The sequence below is a fragment of the Melitaea cinxia genome, chromosome 4, assembly GCF_905220565.1.
Source record: "Melitaea cinxia chromosome 4, ilMelCinx1.1, whole genome shotgun sequence".
Lineage (NCBI taxonomy): Eukaryota > Metazoa > Arthropoda > Insecta > Lepidoptera > Nymphalidae > Melitaea > Melitaea cinxia.
The window spans coordinates 15,954,080-15,976,337 of NC_059397.1; the positions used below are offsets into that span (position 1 = coordinate 15,954,080).

Below are 22,258 nucleotides of genomic sequence, written 5' to 3' on the forward strand. Positions count from 1 at the left end.
CGATGAAAATTCTCATCGTAAGCTTAAGCTGAATAAAGCCTTTAGAACCGGGCATTTTCTATTAATTCCTTTGTATAAATTTTAATTCCCAACTCTATTATACTTGTAATGAACATTGAAAATAGATGAAATCTATTTTGTTATATTTATTACATTTTCTATGTAAATTAGACAGCTTTCCTCCGAACTGCTTCAATCAACATTAAAATTGCCTCTGAATTAAAATGACTAAGTGCCTAGACGATTTTATTAGCAAGAATAAGTATATTCGCGATAAATAATAAAACATTGTTCTTAATACAAATACTTATTGATATTTTAAACTTAACTTATTGTAATATCAGGTACATTACTTTTAGTTTGGACTTTCGAACTTTTCGGAACGAAGTCTATCCTGGTTAAGAGATGATTTTGAAAGATAGACATGCTTTTTTGATGGCATTCATGCGTTAAAAATTCGTTTATACTTACAATATTCTAGTAATATCTTACGATCATTATACTGACGTAAAGTGGTTCTGGGTGTCGTAATAACTCTCCGTTACACGAAATCCTAATAGAATTCTAGTAGATAAAGTTTATCATCGATCGTTACTCATAGTATGGAATATAACCACCAACCCGCATTGGAGAAGCGCGGTGGATTAAGCACTGATCCTTCTACATATGGGAAAAGAGACCTATGCCCAGCAGTGGGATATTAGAGGGTGACGCGTCGATAAAGATTCACTAAACCAACAACATTTTGCAAAATTTCTAGTTTTAATTCGAGGGATAACCCTTTCTCTAAGGGATAATTCATATTTTCTAATTTCAAACAAACAAATATTTAAAAATAACAGAAGAATGTAGTGTGCTATGTAGCTTTATAAAATTTTCCGAAATGTGTTTACTGAACAAACAGTCGAACAGGATAATGAACTAGGCTCAATATCTTTTAGAAAGAAATAAAAAAAAAGAAGAACATCGAAACAAAAACAAGTCGACGATCTTAAAAATACTAGCTGATGATTTGTAATTTCGTATGCAATTCATATTATGTTAATAAAACCCCGATGCAAGAAAACATACATTACACTACACTGACAAATAAAAAAATGTTTTTAAAATTGTTAACATATTTTTTACAACATCAAAATTTCAAGAAATTTAACTTAGAAAACTTTATTAAAATCTGTTCAATAGTTTTGCCGTAACGACAGAGATCTGTGGCATGACCCCAATCATATTACTTATATAAGTATTCGGGGAATAATTAAACATTACACGATTAATCCCAATTAATCAATAATTCAGTTAACATGTGGATTAATATAATTATTTTATTAAACAAATTTACGATCGTGTGATATGACATTAATGTTGAATATAATTGATATTAACCGTTTCATTTATTAAGCTTCACATTGAAATAGCTTTACAAAACATAATTTGCTACTATAATTTAAACAGGCGTCGCGTTTTTGTATAAAAATATATTATATTTTAAAACTAATTATGTTACATAACAGTATGGACGCGGAACCAGATTATTCTTTCAATTTGAAGAGGAAAAAATTACTTAATCTCAATTTTTTAATTTTAATAATAACATATAAGTCTACAGAGTTCAAAGACACCGATATATCTTAATAAAATCCTGTATGCATATGATTTAGACTTATTAATTGTAAAAACAAACCTCACTTAGCTTGATTCGATTGGTATAAGGTGTTAAGGCGACTGGTAGAAACTTGTGGGCGACCAATAGCGCTACCGTGGCGAGGGCTCGGAGTCCATGAATGCAAGCAATTTCGTCTTTACTCGGTGGTGCTATTAATTTACTTAGCGAATTGTATAACGAAAAGGAACATAAAAATCCACCTGCAATCAAATAAGAAGTAATGTTGTTTTAAAAACTGATTTGTTAAGTAAAATTAAAATGTGACGTTGAATGTGACGTGTGTAGTGGTGCGAGTAGTCACCTAAAACACCGATGGTTTGCGGGTTCGTTTCCAGCTCATGAAGGATATTTGTAATTGTACAAATAGTTCTTTCCGGTTTGGATGTCTATCCTTGTGTTGATCTCCCCACCGTGCCTCGGAGAGCGCGTTAAGCTGTCGGTACCGGTTGTTATCATAAATATCTGATAACGATCGTTACTCATAGTAGGAAATATATCCGCCGTGGAGCAACGTGGTGGATTAAGCTCCAATCCTTCTCCTCAACGGAGAAATAGGCTGTGCCCAGCAGTGGGACGTTAGAGGCTGAATGCTATGCGATACGTATGTGAGGTACACAGCGGAGTACAGCTAATTTTATAATATAGCTGACCCGGCGATCTTGGGACCGTTTTTTTTTTTCGTGAATATATCGACACTTTTTTTTTTATTTTCCGTTAGACAACCCTGACAAGAACGAATATAACAAAAAAGATTTATCTAATTTAGTGCCGTCAGTCGTTCAGAAGTTATGCGCATACTTACATTTCGGTGATAAATTTAGTAGTATATATATATATATTTATATTAGTAGTTGTATATATCGCCGAAATAATATATATAATAAATTCAAATGCTGACTAGATTGCAAATATCTCCCGCTGCTCGGGAGTAGTGAACTTACACGAATCTTATCGAAGGCCTAGTTCGAAAACACCGAACATCCTAACATCAAACGACATGTAGCTACATACGCTTGCCAGGCTTTGCGTTTACTGGCTCTTAGGGTCTGTTTTAGTTAGCTGGATTTTAATAAAGTTTATCTAACACGTAGTTTAAAGATAGATATATATATATATATACTGATATTTCATAAAAATAACATTTTATTATTTAGCAGTTTTACATGCATTCATAAAAAATAACGATTATCCGTCTACCGATAGAATTGCTTATAAATGTTTGATTAGCGATATTCTTCCTTGATATTCATCATTTACTTCACCAATAATGTTATATAAGGTAATGGTGATATTACGATCATAAAAAATAAATCAACATACGTTTTATGACTTATTGGCACATTTTTTTCTAGACCAACATAAAAAGAAAATTCCACACAATTGGAATAGCAATAAAAATGTAGTTTAGTAAAACTTTGTTTTTATTTTTGAATTTTAATAGCGTTTTTCTTTAGTTTTAGTTATGTCTTGTTTTATCCAGACTGATAAGTATATATTTGATAGTTTTAATAAACTGTTATTATTTCCTATAGTTACGAAACTTTCTACTAACTTTGACCGCATTTATTAATCCTGGTAGCATTGAAAGCCATTAAACTAAAACTAGAAGAAGTTGATTTCTTGGCAATAGCGCCATTATCTTTGCTATTAGCAATATACATAGCAGTTAACTCCAATCAATAGTAATATGGATGGAGTGGATTAAGCCCTTCTCATACACGGAGAAGCAGTCCTATTACTTTTAAAGGTTGGATCAATCAATCAATCAATAATAGTATATTTAACTTGTTTTATTAAATCGTCAGCGTTTCGATGCTCAAAATAAGCATGTCTAATTAAGCTAAGACATTAGTTTTTTTTTTTACGCAGAGAAAATCTTCAAGAAGCCCGGCTCTTGGGGTACAAACGGGTTATGTGGGATTCTTACCCACTAAAACCTCTGCGATGGTCGTCGACACGAAATTGGAGGAGCTACGGGATCGCTTGCGCATGCGAATACGCTGCTCCACCCGTGACTCGTTCCACCCGAGATTATTGGAGCCCGTCCTAGAGGGCAAGTATTATAATGCTCCCACCAAACTGCTCGTTTGAGCAAGCAACAGCACGAGGCCATTCCGGCTGCCACTGGGGTGTTCAAGAACGAACGTGCGAGTCCCCTCTCACGCGTCTACAGCCCGAAAGGGGGGGTAAGCCCAATTTATTGTGCCCCGGGCATTGAGGGTTCAAATAAGCGATGATGCCTTCGTCCTCCACGTCGAGATAGATCGGTCCTCTCTCGATCTCTCCCAGATGACTCTTTCTGGGACATAACAGTCTCACAGAAGGAGATCATGGCTTTCCACGCTGATTCCTTTTGGAACGTCGCTGACACAACAGCTCGCAACGATCTTGCCCGGTTTCTCGGACCAGGATTTGACGCTCACAGTACCAAGCCGGGCACAACTCTAGCGTGTGCTGTGCAGAATCTTGATCTGCGAACACATTAGCTAGCTTAACTGCTCAAACGCAATAAAAGTTTTTTTTTTCACTTTATTTTGTTTATATTTTTTTGCATTTTTTAAATCTCGTTAAATACAGTTTGATTTAACTTATTAGGGTACTTTTTATATTTATAGTTAGTCAATCTAGTCTTATAACAAAAGTAATTAAGTATTAAAACAGTATATAAAACTAAAAAAGTAAATTGTTTAAAAGCAATCGATGCCAATGTTAAAATACAAACATCTCTTCATCAAATCACTTCTCTGGCCTATCATCTTGTCCTTAAAGTAACATAAAACCGCCTTACCGTTAGTTCAGTCAACTCCCTCAGCTATGAAAATAAAAATATCAAAAACTCTCGAGCGTAAAACTCGATGTGACGTAAAACTGTCGTCGGCCCAATTTACATAATAAATTATTTCGTTCGTTGATTTAGAAAAGAACTCCAAGTTTCTAACTGGGGTTTTTGAGGCTTCGAAATTTATTTATGTAAATACAAATTTCGCGGGACACCGGCGTTGTAAAAAAAAATCGAGGTCTTCACGTGCGTCGTGGGGTACTAAACAGCGATTTTATTTATTTTTTACAAGCGAGCCGATCCCGTTTTTCCCATTTTTTATGATATTATAAAAGCTTCGACGTTTACGAAACGGTTTTCTCGAAAGATTTAATTACATATCACTTTTATGAAATCAAATCATTTAGGCCTTTCTAAATATTAACTTTCGCTTTGTTAACTTATATTTCAAAAGTTATAATTAAATTGTTTACGGCTCGGGAGTTTGGCTTAAAAGTTTATTTCACATTTAATATATTCGGACGAGGATATATTTTACCACAATATAGTAAATGCCTTTTCTTAAAATGTATATAAATTATATAATATGTATATTTTATAAGAATGAATAAAATTATATTTTTTTTTAATCCCTTTTGTAAAAAGTTAACTTTATTACGACGACGGGCGCAGCGTTCCCAGTAGGAAAGGTTAGGTCGTCAAAACGAACTTCATAGGTCAAAGCACTAGGTATTGCGCTGGCCACGGGTTTGATCCCCTCTTTCGACAAACAAATGTATATTTGTATTTCCGGACTCCGGACACGAAGTTCCTACTGAGGGCCGTTGAGTGTAAGACGCTTATTCAATTCATTAAATTCTTCAAAAATTTATGTTATGTTTATTTTTGTAGTTTACCCGTTAAGAATCAATTTTAATTTAATATATTAAACGAATGACCTCGTAACGTTTTTGTGCGTAATCTATCAGAACCTAATAGGTTTTAGGTAGACGGCGTTATTTAATTCATTTATTTACCATTTGATATGGTATTAATATTTTTCTTAGGCTAGTAAGCCTTTTTGTGCCTATTTAGACAGTCGATCTGAAGGAATAAACTCCAGTCGTGCGTTCTATTTAATAGTGTATTAATTTATAAAGGTGTAAAGACAGCATAGCCTTCATTAAATTTATGACCCAGTGTAGCGTTGAAAAGAATATCGTCTTTTTAACCGACTTCAAAAATATAAGGAGGTTACTCAATTCGAGCATATATATATATATATATATATATATATATATATATTTATGTATGTTCGGGAATAACTTCGTCGCTTATTTACTGATTTTGATAATTCTTTTGTTGGAAAGGGGATATCCCTGGTGTGGTACCATGATAAGAAAACCAGGATCTGATGATGAGATCCCAGAGAAATCGAGGGAAACTCTCGAAAATCCGCATAACTTTTTACTGGGTGTACCGATTTTGATAATTTTTAATTTCATCGAAAGCCGATGTTTATCATGTGGTCACATTTACATTTAAACGAGATCTGATTTCAACTTTTGGAGTAATCTTTGATAATGCGTATTTACTTCACGATTTTTTCGTCTACCTACGTTGTATTACTTGTCGATATAATTGAAGTCGTTTTTTTTCGTCCTCTTGTTTGTAACTGTTGTCTTGTATTGCTCACACTGTAAAACGAATTAGTTTCATATTGATATGTAACGGTTTCAATAGACGAAATGAAATGTTAAACTTTTTGAAGTAAATCGTCTTTACGTACGCTTGACTTGGGGAGTAAGCTGGAGAATGTGTAACGAGAGCGTTACGAAAAGTGTGATCGGGCGAGGCCAACGGAAGTTGAGAGGGAGATATAAGTTAGTGAAGATAGAAAGAGAGATAGTTACGTCCAGCCTTCGGTCGTGTGATCTAAAGCACACTCATTTTTTCCTTTATTTTTCAGTGTTTGTAAAAATAAAATATAACTTTGTAACCAATATATTATTCGAAAACAGATATTATCGTACTTAGCCTTAAAAATATATGCAAAATACTTATAGTATATATAGTTTTTGACGAGAAGTAATTTCCATTCTGAATAGCTCAAAGCTCTGATATGGCAGGCAAAATTTAATTTATGATTTTATTCAACTATACGAGAGCAACAAACATTCATTAAACGCTAGTTTCTTTGTAAAATGAAATAAAATCAACGAGGAAAAATCGATAACTACTTATTTCATACAACTAAGCTAGGTAGAATATCGTCTTTAAAAATGAATAAGAGTAATAAATAATAAACGCTTCACAATCAACGGCCTCCAGTAGGCTTTTCTATTTTGTTGGGCATGCGAAAATACATACAATCACAAACGCCCAGACCACGAAAAAAATGTATATGGCCAATACAAATGATCGAACCAGCGACCTTCAGCGCAACAGCCACTGCTGTGAACGCTGCGCTAATGCGTCGTCAAAGTAGAATATCTACATAGATACATAAAGAATCATTGTAACTTTTTTTTACTTGCTTGTATGTAATTGAAAACTCTACGTATATTTTCACAGGTATTATTTATATGAGTATACTAATTTTAATAACAAGACGTTACAACTTAGATTCTCAAATAAAAAAGCAAGGCAGTGTTTGTCTCTAAAAAATACTATCAAATCCCTGCTGAAAAATGTTAAAATCAATATTGCACATTTTGCTCGCTGGACTAGCGAGCAAAACTAGACACACAACAAATAATATATGTAATAATATTCGATGCAGTATAAGGCTGGCTGCACATCCGGCGACTTCATTGTAGACGTGTAAGCGTTGATATGTATTTAACTACTTTTAAATATTAAAAAGAGATCCTCATAAGATTACTATAATATTTTTAACACAACAGATTACAAATTATACATAATTTGTAAATTTCTGAAATTCGATCTAGATACCGATATTTATATATACCCCCGGCTTATAAATTCGGGTTTGTTGCATCAGCCGTTTGCCAGAACTAACCTAAAAAAATTCTCTGCCATATCCCATATATCGAAGATATATAATAGCATATGTGACAAAGTGGATGTTTTTAATGATAAATTACCTACCTGCCTTCAAAAAAGTTGTTTTGGGATTGCTGAGGGATTAATTACTTATAAATGGTTTTTGTGTTTGCTGTTTATGTTTGTTTTTTAACTTACTACATCTATTTTTAATTATACTTATCTGTATTTCAATTTGTAGATATATTATTTTAATAATACTAGTATTACATATGTTTTTGTGCATGTTGTGACAATTTGAAATGTTGCGATTTAAGCTTAATTATAGTACCTATAGTTTTTATGTGAAAATTGTAATGTTGCAACTACTGTTTGTCCAAATGAATAAATAAATAAATACCCAAAAGAAATTGACATACATACAGAAACACTATACATATTGATGTTTTCAAGAGTTTACTTATTTTCTTGAGATTTCGCCATTACATCGTAATCCAGTTATGGAATCTCTTGAAATAAAAAGGTTTTTAATTATCGACCATTGAATAAGTTGCCAGTGAAAATTTAAAAACATACAGATATACATCTTTTTTATTTGCGTAAAAATTGACATAAAACGATAACATGGCAAATTTCACTAAGGCAAAAGAATGCAAGCAAGGCAGCTGGCCTTACTCTGGGTAAATTTATTTCATTATAATTTAAGCCTTAACTTTTTTATTTATTTATTTATTTATTTATTCAATATTATTAACATAAATCGCTAAATATTAAATAATAACAAAAATAAACGTTCAGTTTATCAGGGGCCTAACATCGCTAGTGCTATAAATCATTCCTGTGTCGGGTCACGCATTGATAAATATGTTGCTGAACCGTTTGTACCAGACAATTAGTTGTCTTGATTCGACGTACTGCGACGACAATTTGAAGACCTATGTGTAAATCATACTGATTAAAATTGCTCGACTCTGTATCGATTTGAATCACAATCAACTTAAACTCTCGTTGCCTAATTTAGGTTAAGGTGACAGAGGTATGTATGAACGAATAACTTTAAAATTAAAGATAATTGATTTAATGTATTTTGAATATGTTATTTAACTAAAGATCAAGTACTCAAGTAAAGAATAATAAAATTTAATTTTGATGATAGTAGAATCGTTCCTTTTACTGGTCCGTTGGTGCAGTTGGCAGTGACCCTGTTATTCGGTTCAGGGTCATGGTTTTGATTCCCGCACGAAACATATGTGTAGCACGTATACATATATGAATTTATTTTTAAAAATTTTACATATACATTATTTTACATTATATATAGCATGGTACCTAAATTTGGGTGTTTTGTTAATAATTTTAAAGAATTTAACATGTTATAATACGAAACACCTATGTGTATTTCTTTGCAAAATCAATTTTAATTTAGCTTTTGTTTTTAGCTAAGATAATAAATTTCTAAATAATACTTTATTTTTTCTCAAAATCGACTACTCCGTAAAGTACCACGAGAGTAGTTGGTTATACACGCACATTAAAAAACCATTCTTGATAGACATGTAAATAATACCACCGAACGGCATAATTGTACAATATTGGTTCACACGTAACCACACGTAAAAGCGCCATGGATTGTGCCTGTTGCGCTGGCGGTTGTGGGTTCGATCCCCGCACATGACAAACATTTGTATTGGCCATACAGGTATTTGCTATAGTCTGGGTGTTTGTGCAGTCCTTGTGGGTCTCCCCACCGTGCCTCGGAGAGCACGTTAAGCCGTCGGTCCCGGTTGTTATCATGTACACCTACCTGATAGCGATCCTTACTCATAATGCATTGGAGCAGCATGGTGGATTAAGCTCTGAACCTTCTCCTACATGGTGAAAGAGGCCTATACCCAGTAGTGGGATATTACAGGCTGAAGCGTAAGCGTAAGTAATATGTAGATTTTATGAATTTCTGTCTTTGATTAATAGCTTATTATTATTAGAATGTAAGCAATTTTTACATTAAAATGTTATTTTAATACATTATAATTCTTTTTTTTTTTAATTATGTAAAATTCTATTTAAATAAATCTATATTGTTATGTTTTATTTCATTGAAATAATGATCTATTTACCACCATTTCTTAGAGCATCTTCGAACTTTTTTGATTAATTTTAATGTGAAAAATATACACATTTAAATATCTATTTCTACATTTACTTGTAAGAAGTTAAACACAAAATAACGGATAACGAATAAAATAATAACTTGAATTTGTAGTAAAAAAGTACCACTGCTTAAGAAATCAGTAAAAACAGAATTTTGGCACACAACCTCCCTTTGGTGTTTTAACAAGGCTGAATAGTCCGCTCCAATCTTTATACAGCTGAACTTTCAACGCAGAAAAAGTTACAAATTTAAACAACTTAGTTTACATACTTAAAAATAATCTTGTAAGATCGAACTTATAAGCCTTTATGAAGTATTAAACAAGAATTTTGTTTGTGTCTATTTGTATTATTTTAAATTCTAATAAAGCTGCGAGTATGTCGAATATCATTCTTGAACTTATTATGACAAAGGTTATTTTATATTACAGGCCAACCAAATTAGAATATACTCGTATACTATCAGGATTTCATAGTAAAACGTTATTTAAAAATAATAACATCGTAACACGTAATTACAGATTAAAGAGATATAACATTACACACAAAGTATACGACGTATCATCTCAATTTTATTTACTTTCATTTGATATTTAAAAGAGTTATTTGAATAAATATTTTTTTTATGTTCCAATGTGTTACATGTTTTCTTATATAAGAGTGTCATTAGAAAACTAGAGATCATCTTTAATTAGCTTTTATGATTAATTAGAAAATACTAAATCAACGATGATCATTATTTTTCTTTTACTATGTGTAATAGCGTTTTAAGTATTTCAGTAAAAAGTTATTAATTCATTATTATTTTTTACCATCGAATACCACTACATTTATAAGATATTTTTATTCGCATATATTAATTTTAAAATTCTAGTTTATTAATCGAGGAGAAACAGGTCCTACTGACCTATTCGACCTCCCGCTATCAAAATCTATTTATAGTGTCATCCGTCAAATAGCGTTATCCGCAACTAGTAAAACAGGTCCTTAATGTTTTATAAATCTTTGTGGGAGTCCATTTTATCTTACAGATTAAACAATAGGTGCACAAAGGTCTTGATGTCACTTATGGCTTAATGTAGTAATACATGATTGCAAAATAGTAACGTGCGTACCACTCATTATATGTCCGTATTTAATTAGTTAATATTTACATATTGCATCGTACTCCGTTAACTCGAATTGGAGCAGCGTAGTGGATTCTCCGGGGGTACTGTACGATATACTGCTCTAGCCGGTGACCCCCCGTGGGAGCTTGTGGCGGAGGTCCTTGCCAAGACCTACTGACACGTCTCAGGTAGAAGGGTTCTCAGTGAGAACCCTTCGTTGGACGGGATCTTACGGGTGCGCCGGGTAGAGCAGAAGCACTAATGCGGAGGTGGGGGGAAGACCTGGTGGAGCAGCCATATGGCACTCGCGTAACGGCTGCCTTGCACCTGGTCCTTGAGCGGTGGATGCGCCGCAAGCCCTTCACCTTCCGTCTGACGCAGGTTCTCACCGGGCATGGCTACTTTGTTGACTGCTTGTGTCAGACAGCCCACAGGGAGCCGACGACTGGATGTCTCGATTGTGGCGCAGCGGTGGCCTCGACCCAGTACACCCTCGAGGTGGGCGGCGCTGCGTCGCGATCTGATGACAGTTTTCGGAGGGGACTTGTCACTGCCGAGCGTCAGCACCGCGATGCTCGGCGACGACGAGTCCTGGAAGGCGGTGGTCTCCTTCTGCGAGACAGTAATGTCTCAGAAGGAGAATGACGAGCGGGTGAGAGGAGAGGCCGCCGACGAGGCCTCCCTCCGAAGGCGACGAACAGGGGTGCGTAGGAGGCGCTACTTAATGCACCTCTAATAACGCCCCCTATGCCTGTGTCGGGCCGGGATGGGAACCCGGTCCTGCAAGACACGGCGTCGTAGGGATTGTTCAGAGGTGAGCCGGACAGTCCCCATGGAGGAGAAGTCAGACCTTTTCGCCGAGAACAGCCTGTCGCTGGAGGGATCCTGTTGCCTGCAGATCTGGCACTCTCCAATTATAGCGACTGATGGCTCCCGCAGGGGTTTGGTCGGTATTGCACCCCCAAGTGCTGAGCGTGGTGGATTAAGCTCTGATCCTTCTCTTACATGGGGAAAGAGACGTATGCCCAGCAGTGGGATATTATAGGATAATGCGAAGCATTGTACTACTTTTATGAATGATCACGTGATATTATATAGCCTAGGTTTAAACTAGTTAGTAGTTGGTTGAACTATTTGTAAGGTTAAATCGACATTTATACAAACAGATCATTAATATTAAACAAAAGGATGTATCGTATTATTTATTTTTTTAATGGAATATAATACTCATAACTATTGTTTCCAAAGAAATGTACGTGTATAACGAACCCATTAAGAGACATCGTTATTTTAGATTTTGTACAAAAAAAAATTATGACAAATACGCATTAAGAGTTATATTATTTTTTTAGCTTAAACAATCGATAAATTTTAATGCTCATTTTTATGTATATTTAGGTATTGTTATTTTACCAACTCTAAATTAAAAAGTATGTTGCATTACCTCGCAATTTTACTAAGAAATTTAATATTATATAAAAAAAATCGTAAATAATTTATTATGTACTTACAAAATACTGAAATTATATACTGAAATTATTTAATGGATATTATAATTATTTGGACAACTAGAAACGATAATTTTGCATTTAATTAATTGTACGTTTCACACAATTTATACAATTATTGTACGTATATTATGTCACATACTCGTATCAATATCGAATTTCTGTATTTGTTTTACATTTTTTTTTGCCATTAAATCATATACACGAAAATACTGTAGCTAAAAATTTATTTTCGCAATGCTCACAGCAAAGCGAATATTTATTCGAATGTGATGGTTTTAGATATAAGCCTAGTAATTTTTTGAATAACACACACAATCCTACTGTAACGAATATATTAGATGCAAAGGATAGACAAGGATAGAGATAAATATAGGTTTTAAATTTAACTGAAAATTGAGACACATTTTTAGGATTTCATGATCACACATCTGTTCATAACCGTGAAGTCTCCAACATCGTTGATATACCAGGAGGTTCAAAATAACAAACGCGGTAAATCCCGAATAAATACCAGAAATAGTTGAACATCTATTTCATAATTTACTAAACTAATTCTCTATAAATATATAAATGCTTTTTTTAAACATCAACTTAGATGAAACTACATAATATGTCATCTAGTTTTTTCTTATACAACTAAGTCGCGTAAACAAACGGACAGCTCAGCTATAGCGATTATCGTAGCCTATAGACGCCTGCAATACCAGAAGCATGGCAAGCGCGTTGCCGACCTTATCCCCAATCCCTCACCGGGGATCTAGTCACCTTACTTGATATTACTCGAGCAGTATTATTTAATTTTGATAGTCTATCCCCCAGTGGGCTGCTCCACATTTTGAGAAAGATATTTACTGCTATGCCCTACCTCAAAATAACAAAAGTAGTAATATTCTTATGAAAATTAAGTCAATCTCTGTATTCACCTGAGGAGTGTTTCTCTTTTATAACTGTTTCATCATTTTCCTTTTTTTCACTATCTTCATCCACCTTATCTTTATCACCAGTTTCCTCAGATCTATTTCTTGCGAGGTAATCCTGTAGTGTTGCCAATAAAACTATTATAACTACTATCGCGTACAATGATCTGCAATAAAAAATAAAATTATTTAATTTTATTTGGGGTTAATACTTACATTTAATTATAAGACTATTATTTTATTTAAATAGTGTTCAATTATTATTTTTTTAGGTACACCTATATTGTGTTCTTATTTTTTTCTGAATATTAATAAAACTTTTTTTTAATTAGCCAAAAATGCCGAACATCTTTTAATTTATTGTTGTGATACGGTTTCATAATTTTTTTCACTTTTTTTTTTTTTTTTATGTCACTAGGTCAACAAACAAGCGTACGGCTCACCTGATGGTAAGCGATTACCGTAGCTTATAGACGCCTGCAACACCAGAAGCATCGCAAGCGCGTTGCCGACCCAATCCCCAATCCCCCCAGGAGCTCTGGTCACCTTACTCACCAACAGGAACACAATACTGCTTGAAAACAGTATTATTTAGCTGTGATCTTCTGTAAGGTACTTTATATATTATGTATACATGTTTTGTATATTTTTTTGTAAATTGGCATCAAGCGCGTTACCGACTTTATCCGCGCTGTTAATACACCATTATTCAGGATTTTTGAACACCTCATTCCCCCAAAGGAACACAACTCTTCATTTTAACAGTATTATTTCACTTTAATCTACTGTATAATATTTTGTCGAGATTATTTTCTGCTGAGTTTTACCTCAATCAAAGCCACTTTTTTACAATCTTCGTTCACATTTATTATGGGAGAAAATATAAATTCAAAAGACACAGAAATGTTAAAGGTAGACTGAAGTAAGTTAACGATCCTCGGATACAAAACTCTAAATAATACGAACATAACGAAACGTAATTTAAACAAAGCCCCAACATTATGAAACCTTCTTACTACCTAAATATCATTTTAATTTTATGTTCGAAATTCAAAGGTTATATTCAAAGGTTTACAAAAACCGTTCACACCGGTTTTACACAAACGTTCGTCTGTTCCTATAGTAAGCAACTTAATGCTTGTGTTACAACAATTTTTTTTTTTTGATAAATATACATAGAAATAATACATATATAAATATATAAATACAAATATTATATTACACCTAAACTTTTGCGGGAATCGAAACCGCAACCCGCGGCAGAGAAAGCAGGGCCACTACAAACTGCGCCAACGGGCTAGTCGTCATTATAATATAAGTGATAAATAATTGTGTTTGCAGGCAAACGAAGAAAAATCGACTTCAATTATATCGACAAGTAATAGTAAAAATTTAAGCGGATTTTCGAGAGTTTCCCTCGATTTCTCTGGGATTCCATCATCAGATCCTGGTTTCCTTATCATGGTACCAAACTAGGGATATTTCCTTTCCAACAAAAAAGAATTATCAAAATCGGTTCATAAACGACGGAATTATCCCCGATCATACATAAAAAATAATATATATATACGGTCGAATTGAGAACCTCCTCCTTTTTTTGAAGTCGGTTAAAAACATTGAAGCGAACAACACTTCTGCATTGTATCCAGTGGTCATATAGAGTTTGAAATTAGACAATAAATAATTATATTTTATATGTTAATTTCAGAACTATTTGTAAGACATTGTTAGCTTTATGTTGTAAATTAACAAACTACTTGACAAACGACTTACCATTTACTGTGATTAGATGTTATAAGTCAAAGTATTTTTTGTATCATTATTTTCACAGAATTATTTATTATAAATGGTTTAACATAAAAAGTTAATAATTTATTTTATTTAATTATATTACTCGTATCGAGTCTAAATTGTTGTTTATACCACATCATATGTAACAACGACAAATCCCTACTTCTTTACGATCGCCTCCCTTTCTGTAGAAAAACTAATACAAATTTTCTTCTATAACGCTTCTTGAGCGTAACCATAAATACATGAAAAACACTGCTAACTAATTTAATTTTTCTTTGTCAACAAATTTAGTGAAATAAATTGCTATATATCTATGTTTATACCGAAAAAAATTTAATACGAGCTAATAAAATAAGGGCAGAAACCTGTTCATCGTAAACATTTTATTTTGTTACCACAAATCACAACATTGTATCTTTATGGGGAAGGTTATCTTTTTCAATATCAAATTTATTACGGTTTTCTCAATCTTTATGAACCGGGAAGATATTTTAAAATGATAATACCGAAGAAATCTGTAAAATTTGACAAAGTTTCGTAATAATTGATGGATATCCATCGGAGGTTGGACAAATATTTACTAAAAAAATAACTGACAAATTTTTTAGTTTTGGTATAAATGTGACTGGCTTATCGAATTAAAGACGTGATTTGGAGTGACAAATCTGTCATATCATATGAATACTAGCCGACCCCCCTTAATCTTCACCCCCCCCCCCTTATAACTTAGGGGTACGAAAAGTGAGATGAGAGAGATGTTGACCGATTCTCAGACCTACACAATATGTACACAAAATTTCATAAAAATCGGTCCATCCGTTTCGGAGGATTGGACGCTAATTAGCATTGTGACACGAGAATTTTATATATAAGATATTTCGATAATTTAATCACGTGGTGATCTCAAATGATTTCTTTACATCTTGGCTGACTAGTGTAATTAATTTCTATCTATACTAAAGATATATACCATTACTCTGTGTAGTAAGAGATATATTTTAATCTATGTGAATATATATTAATCACAAAATGTACATGAGTCCCACCGATACTTTAATTACTAACACCAGAAATTTGCATTCTAAAAGAACTAAGTCAATGAACATGCAAACTATGTGTCAATTACCAAATACTCAATATGATCTTTAAAGTTTATTAACTAAAAAACTAATAAAATATCAGACAGCAAGATAAAGAATAAATTAAAATTAATTTGTTATGCATTCATATCTTATAGCAATATTTCTAATTACACTATGATCGTTAAAAAATAGGCAACTATGACGCATATCGCAACACACTCAAATAATTTAAATCCTATGCTTCCCGTTGACCTCGAATTTTAGGAAATATAAATTTACCTAAATAACAAGTTATCAAAGAATAAGTAAAGTATGGAAATAATAATAAAAAAAAAATATTTATTTTTTTATTTTTGGAACGTAAAAAGTTTTACCCCATTATTTTTAAACGAGTCAGGTTTAGGTATGTTCAAGTTCTACTCAACAAAAAATATATATATATTGTGGATACAATTCATTTTTTTTTCTTTTTTTACTCACTTATGAGCTATGTTTGAGTACAATAATTTTGTCTCCTTACAGAAAAAAAATACTATTCTTTGCAGGAATATGTTCCCCTAGCGTCAATGTCACGTAGAACGGAAAAAACACTATAAAATTTTAAATAATTACAAAATATAACCTTTACCTTACCTACCTTATTATAATATAACCTTTTTTTATGATTCAGAACTTTCTATTACAATCCCATTATTGTAATTTTAATAAAAAGTATTGAGTTTTCAAAATATTACATGTGATAATACTATAGTTCGATGTAGCTACACGCATGAGTATCTGAGTCACTTGAATAACTACACTAACACGCAACGGTATATAGTTGAGGTACAGACTGAACAGACGTTACATTTCTGCAATTACTCGATCAAATTGGGATACTCTGGGGATAGATGTTGAATAATTTTGTAAAGTGTAAAACTTATCTTGGGAAAGCTCATACTAAGCAAGAGCAAATATAAATTACAATGGAATTGTACATTAAGATGCAACTTTCATTATTTTATTACATAGGAAGCAGTAATTTACAGTGTGACAATTTTGTTTAAATAAACATGAGCAGGATAATAAATGTGTTTAATTACTTTTTTTGTCATGTAACACTTCCATTTTTTTAAGTTCATCTGTGCTAAGTAAATGATTGTGTTTTAGCTAAAAGTTTAAGTTAAAGGCCAGTCCAAAATTAACTCAATTAATATTCTATAAAATACTTCCAGATTCATAAATAAAAAGTTACACGAAACATTAAGAGCTTTGTTCAAGGCTCAGTTACCTTCATGTTCGCAAAACGGTCCGTTTACAAAACGAATAGCTTCGTTTATGTAAGGACCGAAACTAAATGGTCATTTAAAACACAGAAGTTGTAATTCGGTATTTAAATTTAGACGTCCTACTAATGAATACTTAAGAATCAATTACCACATCTAAAACAAACTTACAGCGTTAATATCGTCGGCATGTCAAGCCAATCCTTCCACCAGTTTGCGCCTTTCCACACATGGCAATCCATTTCGTCGACTTTCACTTTGACACTTATCCCGGTCTTGTATTGATAGTGTTTGATTGCATCCCTGAGAACCACCTCAACGTCCTCTGGACCGCAAGGTGCTGGGACGCATACTCCCCAACTCAGTGTCGAGAAACGCGGTACAAAGTGACCTGGCTAAACAAATTATAACACTGTTAAGGATATAGACAAACACGTACTTATGAAATAAAAAAAAAACATTAAATTTCTTTTGCTCATTTGGCAAACTCTCTGAATATCAGTTTTTGACATAAATAAGTGTCCCAGTGAAAGTGTGATTAGGTCTTAGGCAAAAAATTTGAGTCTACTGGTTCGACTCTTAATGAAAAACCTGCAGAACAACCAATGTCAACAGAACAGAATAAACAATGAAAGAAGTTAGAACTCCCGTACAGCATAATCCTGGCCTATAACTCACAAGCAATCAGGTGAACTTGCTGTTTTCCGAACATCTTTGACGAAAGATTTAAGATTTTAGCCGTATAAAACTTAACTAATACAGACTCTTAACCCAAATGAGATTACACACTATTTTTTTACACGTAACAAAAATGGTATCTTTAGACATAAATAAATGGTTCTGTTCTGTGTTATACAAAAGTGGGTCTATAATACAAAAGGACAACTGTCCGTTTGTATGTGAAATGTGTGTTTAACATTATATATAACTAAACAGTGTATAAAAAGACTTACGTACTTAAAACGCTAAAAGACATATTTTTAAAATACCTTTTATCTATGATAAAAGCTACTATAAGATTTTTATTTCCTAGAAAACAAAAAAGAAGTTACCCAAGAAAAGGTAAAAAAGCTTCAGTGCTGTCCTCGAGGACTTTTGGAATCAGATGATGCCACGAGCGTAACAGCTCGCTTAATTACAGTAATGAGGACTCGTAAAAATGTAATATGTCACTGACACCGATCTTTACTTGCTTAGGCCTTATAACAATTAAATTGAACGAAGCACCTGATGTATTGTTTTATTTAATTAGCTTAATGTTTGTAAAAAATGATAATATTTAAAATCGATGTTTATCTATGAAATATTGTATCGGAAATTAGTAACATATGTATATTGGATTAAAACTCACATCATCAATTCTACTCTTGAAAATATTCCTCGCTTGTGCCAGATGAACTGGCACTTCTAAATCCGTATGTTCAGCTTTCACATCGACCATGGCCAGGCAATACTTTCCCTGTATTTTGACAATACTTCCTGTGTCTAATTGGACTCTAGCTCGTACACCCAAACATTGGTCGAAGTCGCCTAACTGTATGCCATTACCTTGTAACAAACCCGAGGGAATCTTCGCAGTTGCATCGAGCACTGTAATGAAAAATTCCACTTTTGTTCAACTATGCAAACCCTTTGGGAACGGTCCGCAAACAGAAATGGAGCACTCAAGGGCACTTATATGTCCATTGTGTCTGTATTTTTTATGAAACCACGTTTTAAAAAGAATTTTATGACTGTGTCAACTTTTACTGTACACAGTTATACAGTGGCTAGTTTTTAGTGTTTGACTACACACTATTTGGAGTTAACCCAAGTCTGCTGTTATTTTAAATACTATTCTCATTAAAATTATTATTCTGTACAAAACAGAAAACTGTATGCGTATCTATTCTCAGAATTTAAATTATAAACAAACAAATATATCAGTATGTTTTAATGTATAATAAGCTTTACAAAATACGAGTATACTTTAGACGGAAAACTGTAAAAGTAAATATTGATTAAATACGTTTTTCGCAATTATTTATAATATTTTATGTTGTTCTTTAGATTCTAATCTTAATGTAAGTGCTACAGAAAACTTAGTTCAGCATGTGTGAATAAAGAAAAAAATAATAACCTGAGTCTATAGAAATTAATATCAATGGGTATGTTATTTAAAAGAGACACAAAAAATATTCTAAACGATAGTATTCATAGTCATACTATAATGCTTTTAATAAAATGTTTAGTATTGATCAACAACAAGACTTTGGTGTACTTACATTTTAATTTAGTTAGGCAGAGAGAACGTGTATCATTTAAGTAACAATTTTAAGTATTTGTGAAAGTGTACATGAATTAATAAAGAAATGGAGGTTCAAATTTCACACATTTAACAATTAATTATAATTTATTTTAATAATTGTAATATACTTACTATTTAAGGCCCATATTTTTGTACCACGTAACTGTCTTAACAATATTTGACCATGACGCCGACATTCAGGATTATGAATGCGTGAAAAATTCGGTGCAAATGAAGGGAAAAATGCATAAAAATCTTCAAATTCACTTTGTAATAAATTTCGTCTAACCAAAGCTTCTGAAAGGTGTTGTACACGTGCTTCTTTGCTGTCGCTTTTTGTTACACTTTCTTGTTTATCAACTTTTAATTCTTCAAAATGTTTTGACTTTTTCGTTTCTATGTTAATTTTTGTCCTTTCAGCATTCTCATCTGTTTCAGATACGGCTTGACTTTCTTTTAATTTTTGGGTGGTTATTTTAACATCAGCTTTCTTTGATCTAATTTTTTCTTTATCTATTAAATCCTCTTTTACTTTTAATCCAAGTTTAGCGCCTTCAGGCTTGACTATGAATGACTCTTTACTTGAAAAATCTTTCGTTTTCTCCTCATTTGTTGGTTTTGTTTGAACAGAGCTTTTAAAATTTTTCTTGTCTTCTTCTTTGTGAATATTACCTTCTTGTTTCAACTTGTTTACTTCTTGTTTCAAAGGTTTTAATAATTCATCTTTGGATTTCAGGCTTTCTTTTAAAATTTCTTTCGGAGGCAACACGTCTATCTTTTTCTTTGGATCGGTTTTCGGCACAGTTGTTACAAGTTTAATTTTACTAACATCATCCTTATCGTCAAATTTTATGTTGATTTTTTCCGTAATAGCAGCTTTAGGTTTGGCAGTGGCAGTAACATCTTTATGTAAATGTTCTCTAGGTTTAACTATCTTTTTACTTTCGGCTGAACCACTTTTTTTAGAGTCTTTTTTATTATAGTCGTCATATTCGTCATCGTCTTCGACATCACTGTCATTGTCGTCGTCGTCAAAGTCTAAAATCAATGAAGCTTTTTTAGTTCTAGCTTTAAGGTGTAAATTTGAAGACAGTTCAACACTTTTAAACTTGGATTTATCTAAATTTTCTTCACTCAAATCATTACCATTATCTTCATTTTCTTCTTCAGTAACATTATAGTGATCAAAACTAGTTTTACTTAACTTTTCATCAATCAAATATCGCTTGTCTTTTTGAATTTTCTTAATATCATCGTACGAACGCTTCACGCTCTCTTTTTTAAAACTATGCGTAATTGGGTCAAGGTTAAGGTCGTTCACATCACAATCTTTACATTTATGTTTTCTAAATTCCGATTTAACTTCGTGGGAAACTCCAGGTAAGCGAACACGGAATGCGCTTATCACTGTCACTAATAAAGGTATTGCAAATATAATTAGAGCTAGCGTCCGACTGAGGCACACCATGGCCGACGCGTGAGACGCTCACGGCGCCATCATACGTTCGACTGAAACGTACTTTAGCGATTTGGCCCGTTGCTATTTCCGTCACACTCGCAGCTCTTCACTGAACATCTACGGGTGTTTCATTGATGGTAGTGAACTTCGCAAGGGTATATAATTCTTGTTTCTTATCAAAAATGCTTAGTTACAAAATATACATATTTTCCCGGCCGGAGTTAATTCGAGTGTACGGACGCACGGCCACAGTTTATGGCTAACAGCCAAGATTGGTGTAAAAATAGTGTTGCAGAGGCGATTGTCCGGCCCGTGAGTCCAATTGATGACGACTGGATTGATTAAATTACATTAAAGTGATTGATTGACATAAACTAGCAAATACCGTAATCGTGATAAATTGTAAAAAAATGTGTTTGAAAAGATATGTACCTATATATTCTAATATATTTAATTTACATGAATATTAATTTCTTACTGTGTAATTTTTTATATCTACTGTCTACTATAGCATTTACAAAATATTGTCGACATTACCTTATTACCCGACTGCAAACGAAGGGTTATGTTTTTATTTTAGTTTTATTTTTAAGTACTTAAAAAACGTACTAAGTCTAAAATCTGTGTGCTGTGTGGTTATTTTAATAAAGAATAAAGCCCGCCCTTCTACCCGTGGGTGTCGTAAGAGGCGACTAAAGGATAACACAGTTCCACTACCACCATGGAATTTAAAAAGCCGACCGATGGTGACATAACCATCCAACTGCTGACTTTGAAAGGCATATGCCGAGGATGAACAGCAGCGTTTTCAGTGCGATAAAGCCGGCCTGCGGTTACCAACCCGCCTACTCAGCGTTCACGCCATTTTTCGCGCGAACTTGGGGAGGACTATGTCCAGCAGTGGACTGCGACAGGCTTAATGTTAAAGCATAAAATCTATTCAAATGTCAAGCCAGGCTTAGGCCCTCTGCTACTGATTTTAGCACGCATTTTAAGATTGTAATCAATGATTTGCTAATCGAAAATTATAGTTATACTAGCTGACCCCGCAATCGTTGTTTTGCCATATATGTTATTAACTCCCTTAATCCCCCCCCTTACAACTTCGGGGTATGAAAAATAGTTGTTGTTCGATTCTCAGACCTACCCGATATACACACAAAATTTCATGAGAATCGGTCAAGCCGCTTCGAAGGAGTTTAACTACAAACACCGCGACACGAGAATTTTATATATTAGACTAGCTGACTCGGCAA

At 33.3% G+C, this 22,258-nt stretch overlaps 1 protein-coding gene across 1 annotated transcript in view; it reads right to left on the bottom strand.

Annotated features, from left to right (window-relative positions):
• LOC123670309 overlaps positions 1-21,283 on the bottom strand; it is a 29,325-nt gene extending 8,042 nt beyond the window's left edge. Inside the window, exons 1-5 of the mRNA XM_045603813.1 lie at positions 19,676-21,283; positions 18,608-18,846; positions 17,428-17,651; positions 13,122-13,282; positions 1,682-1,863 (exon numbers count right to left, since the gene is read on the bottom strand). Of these exons, the coding sequence (XP_045459769.1) occupies positions 1,682-1,863; positions 13,122-13,282; positions 17,428-17,651; positions 18,608-18,846; positions 19,676-21,011 (2,142 nt within the window). The 5' untranslated portion in view covers positions 21,012-21,283. The remainder of the gene's footprint in view (positions 1-1,681; positions 1,864-13,121; positions 13,283-17,427; positions 17,652-18,607; positions 18,847-19,675) is intronic.
• Between the last annotated feature and the right edge of the window lie 975 nt (positions 21,284-22,258).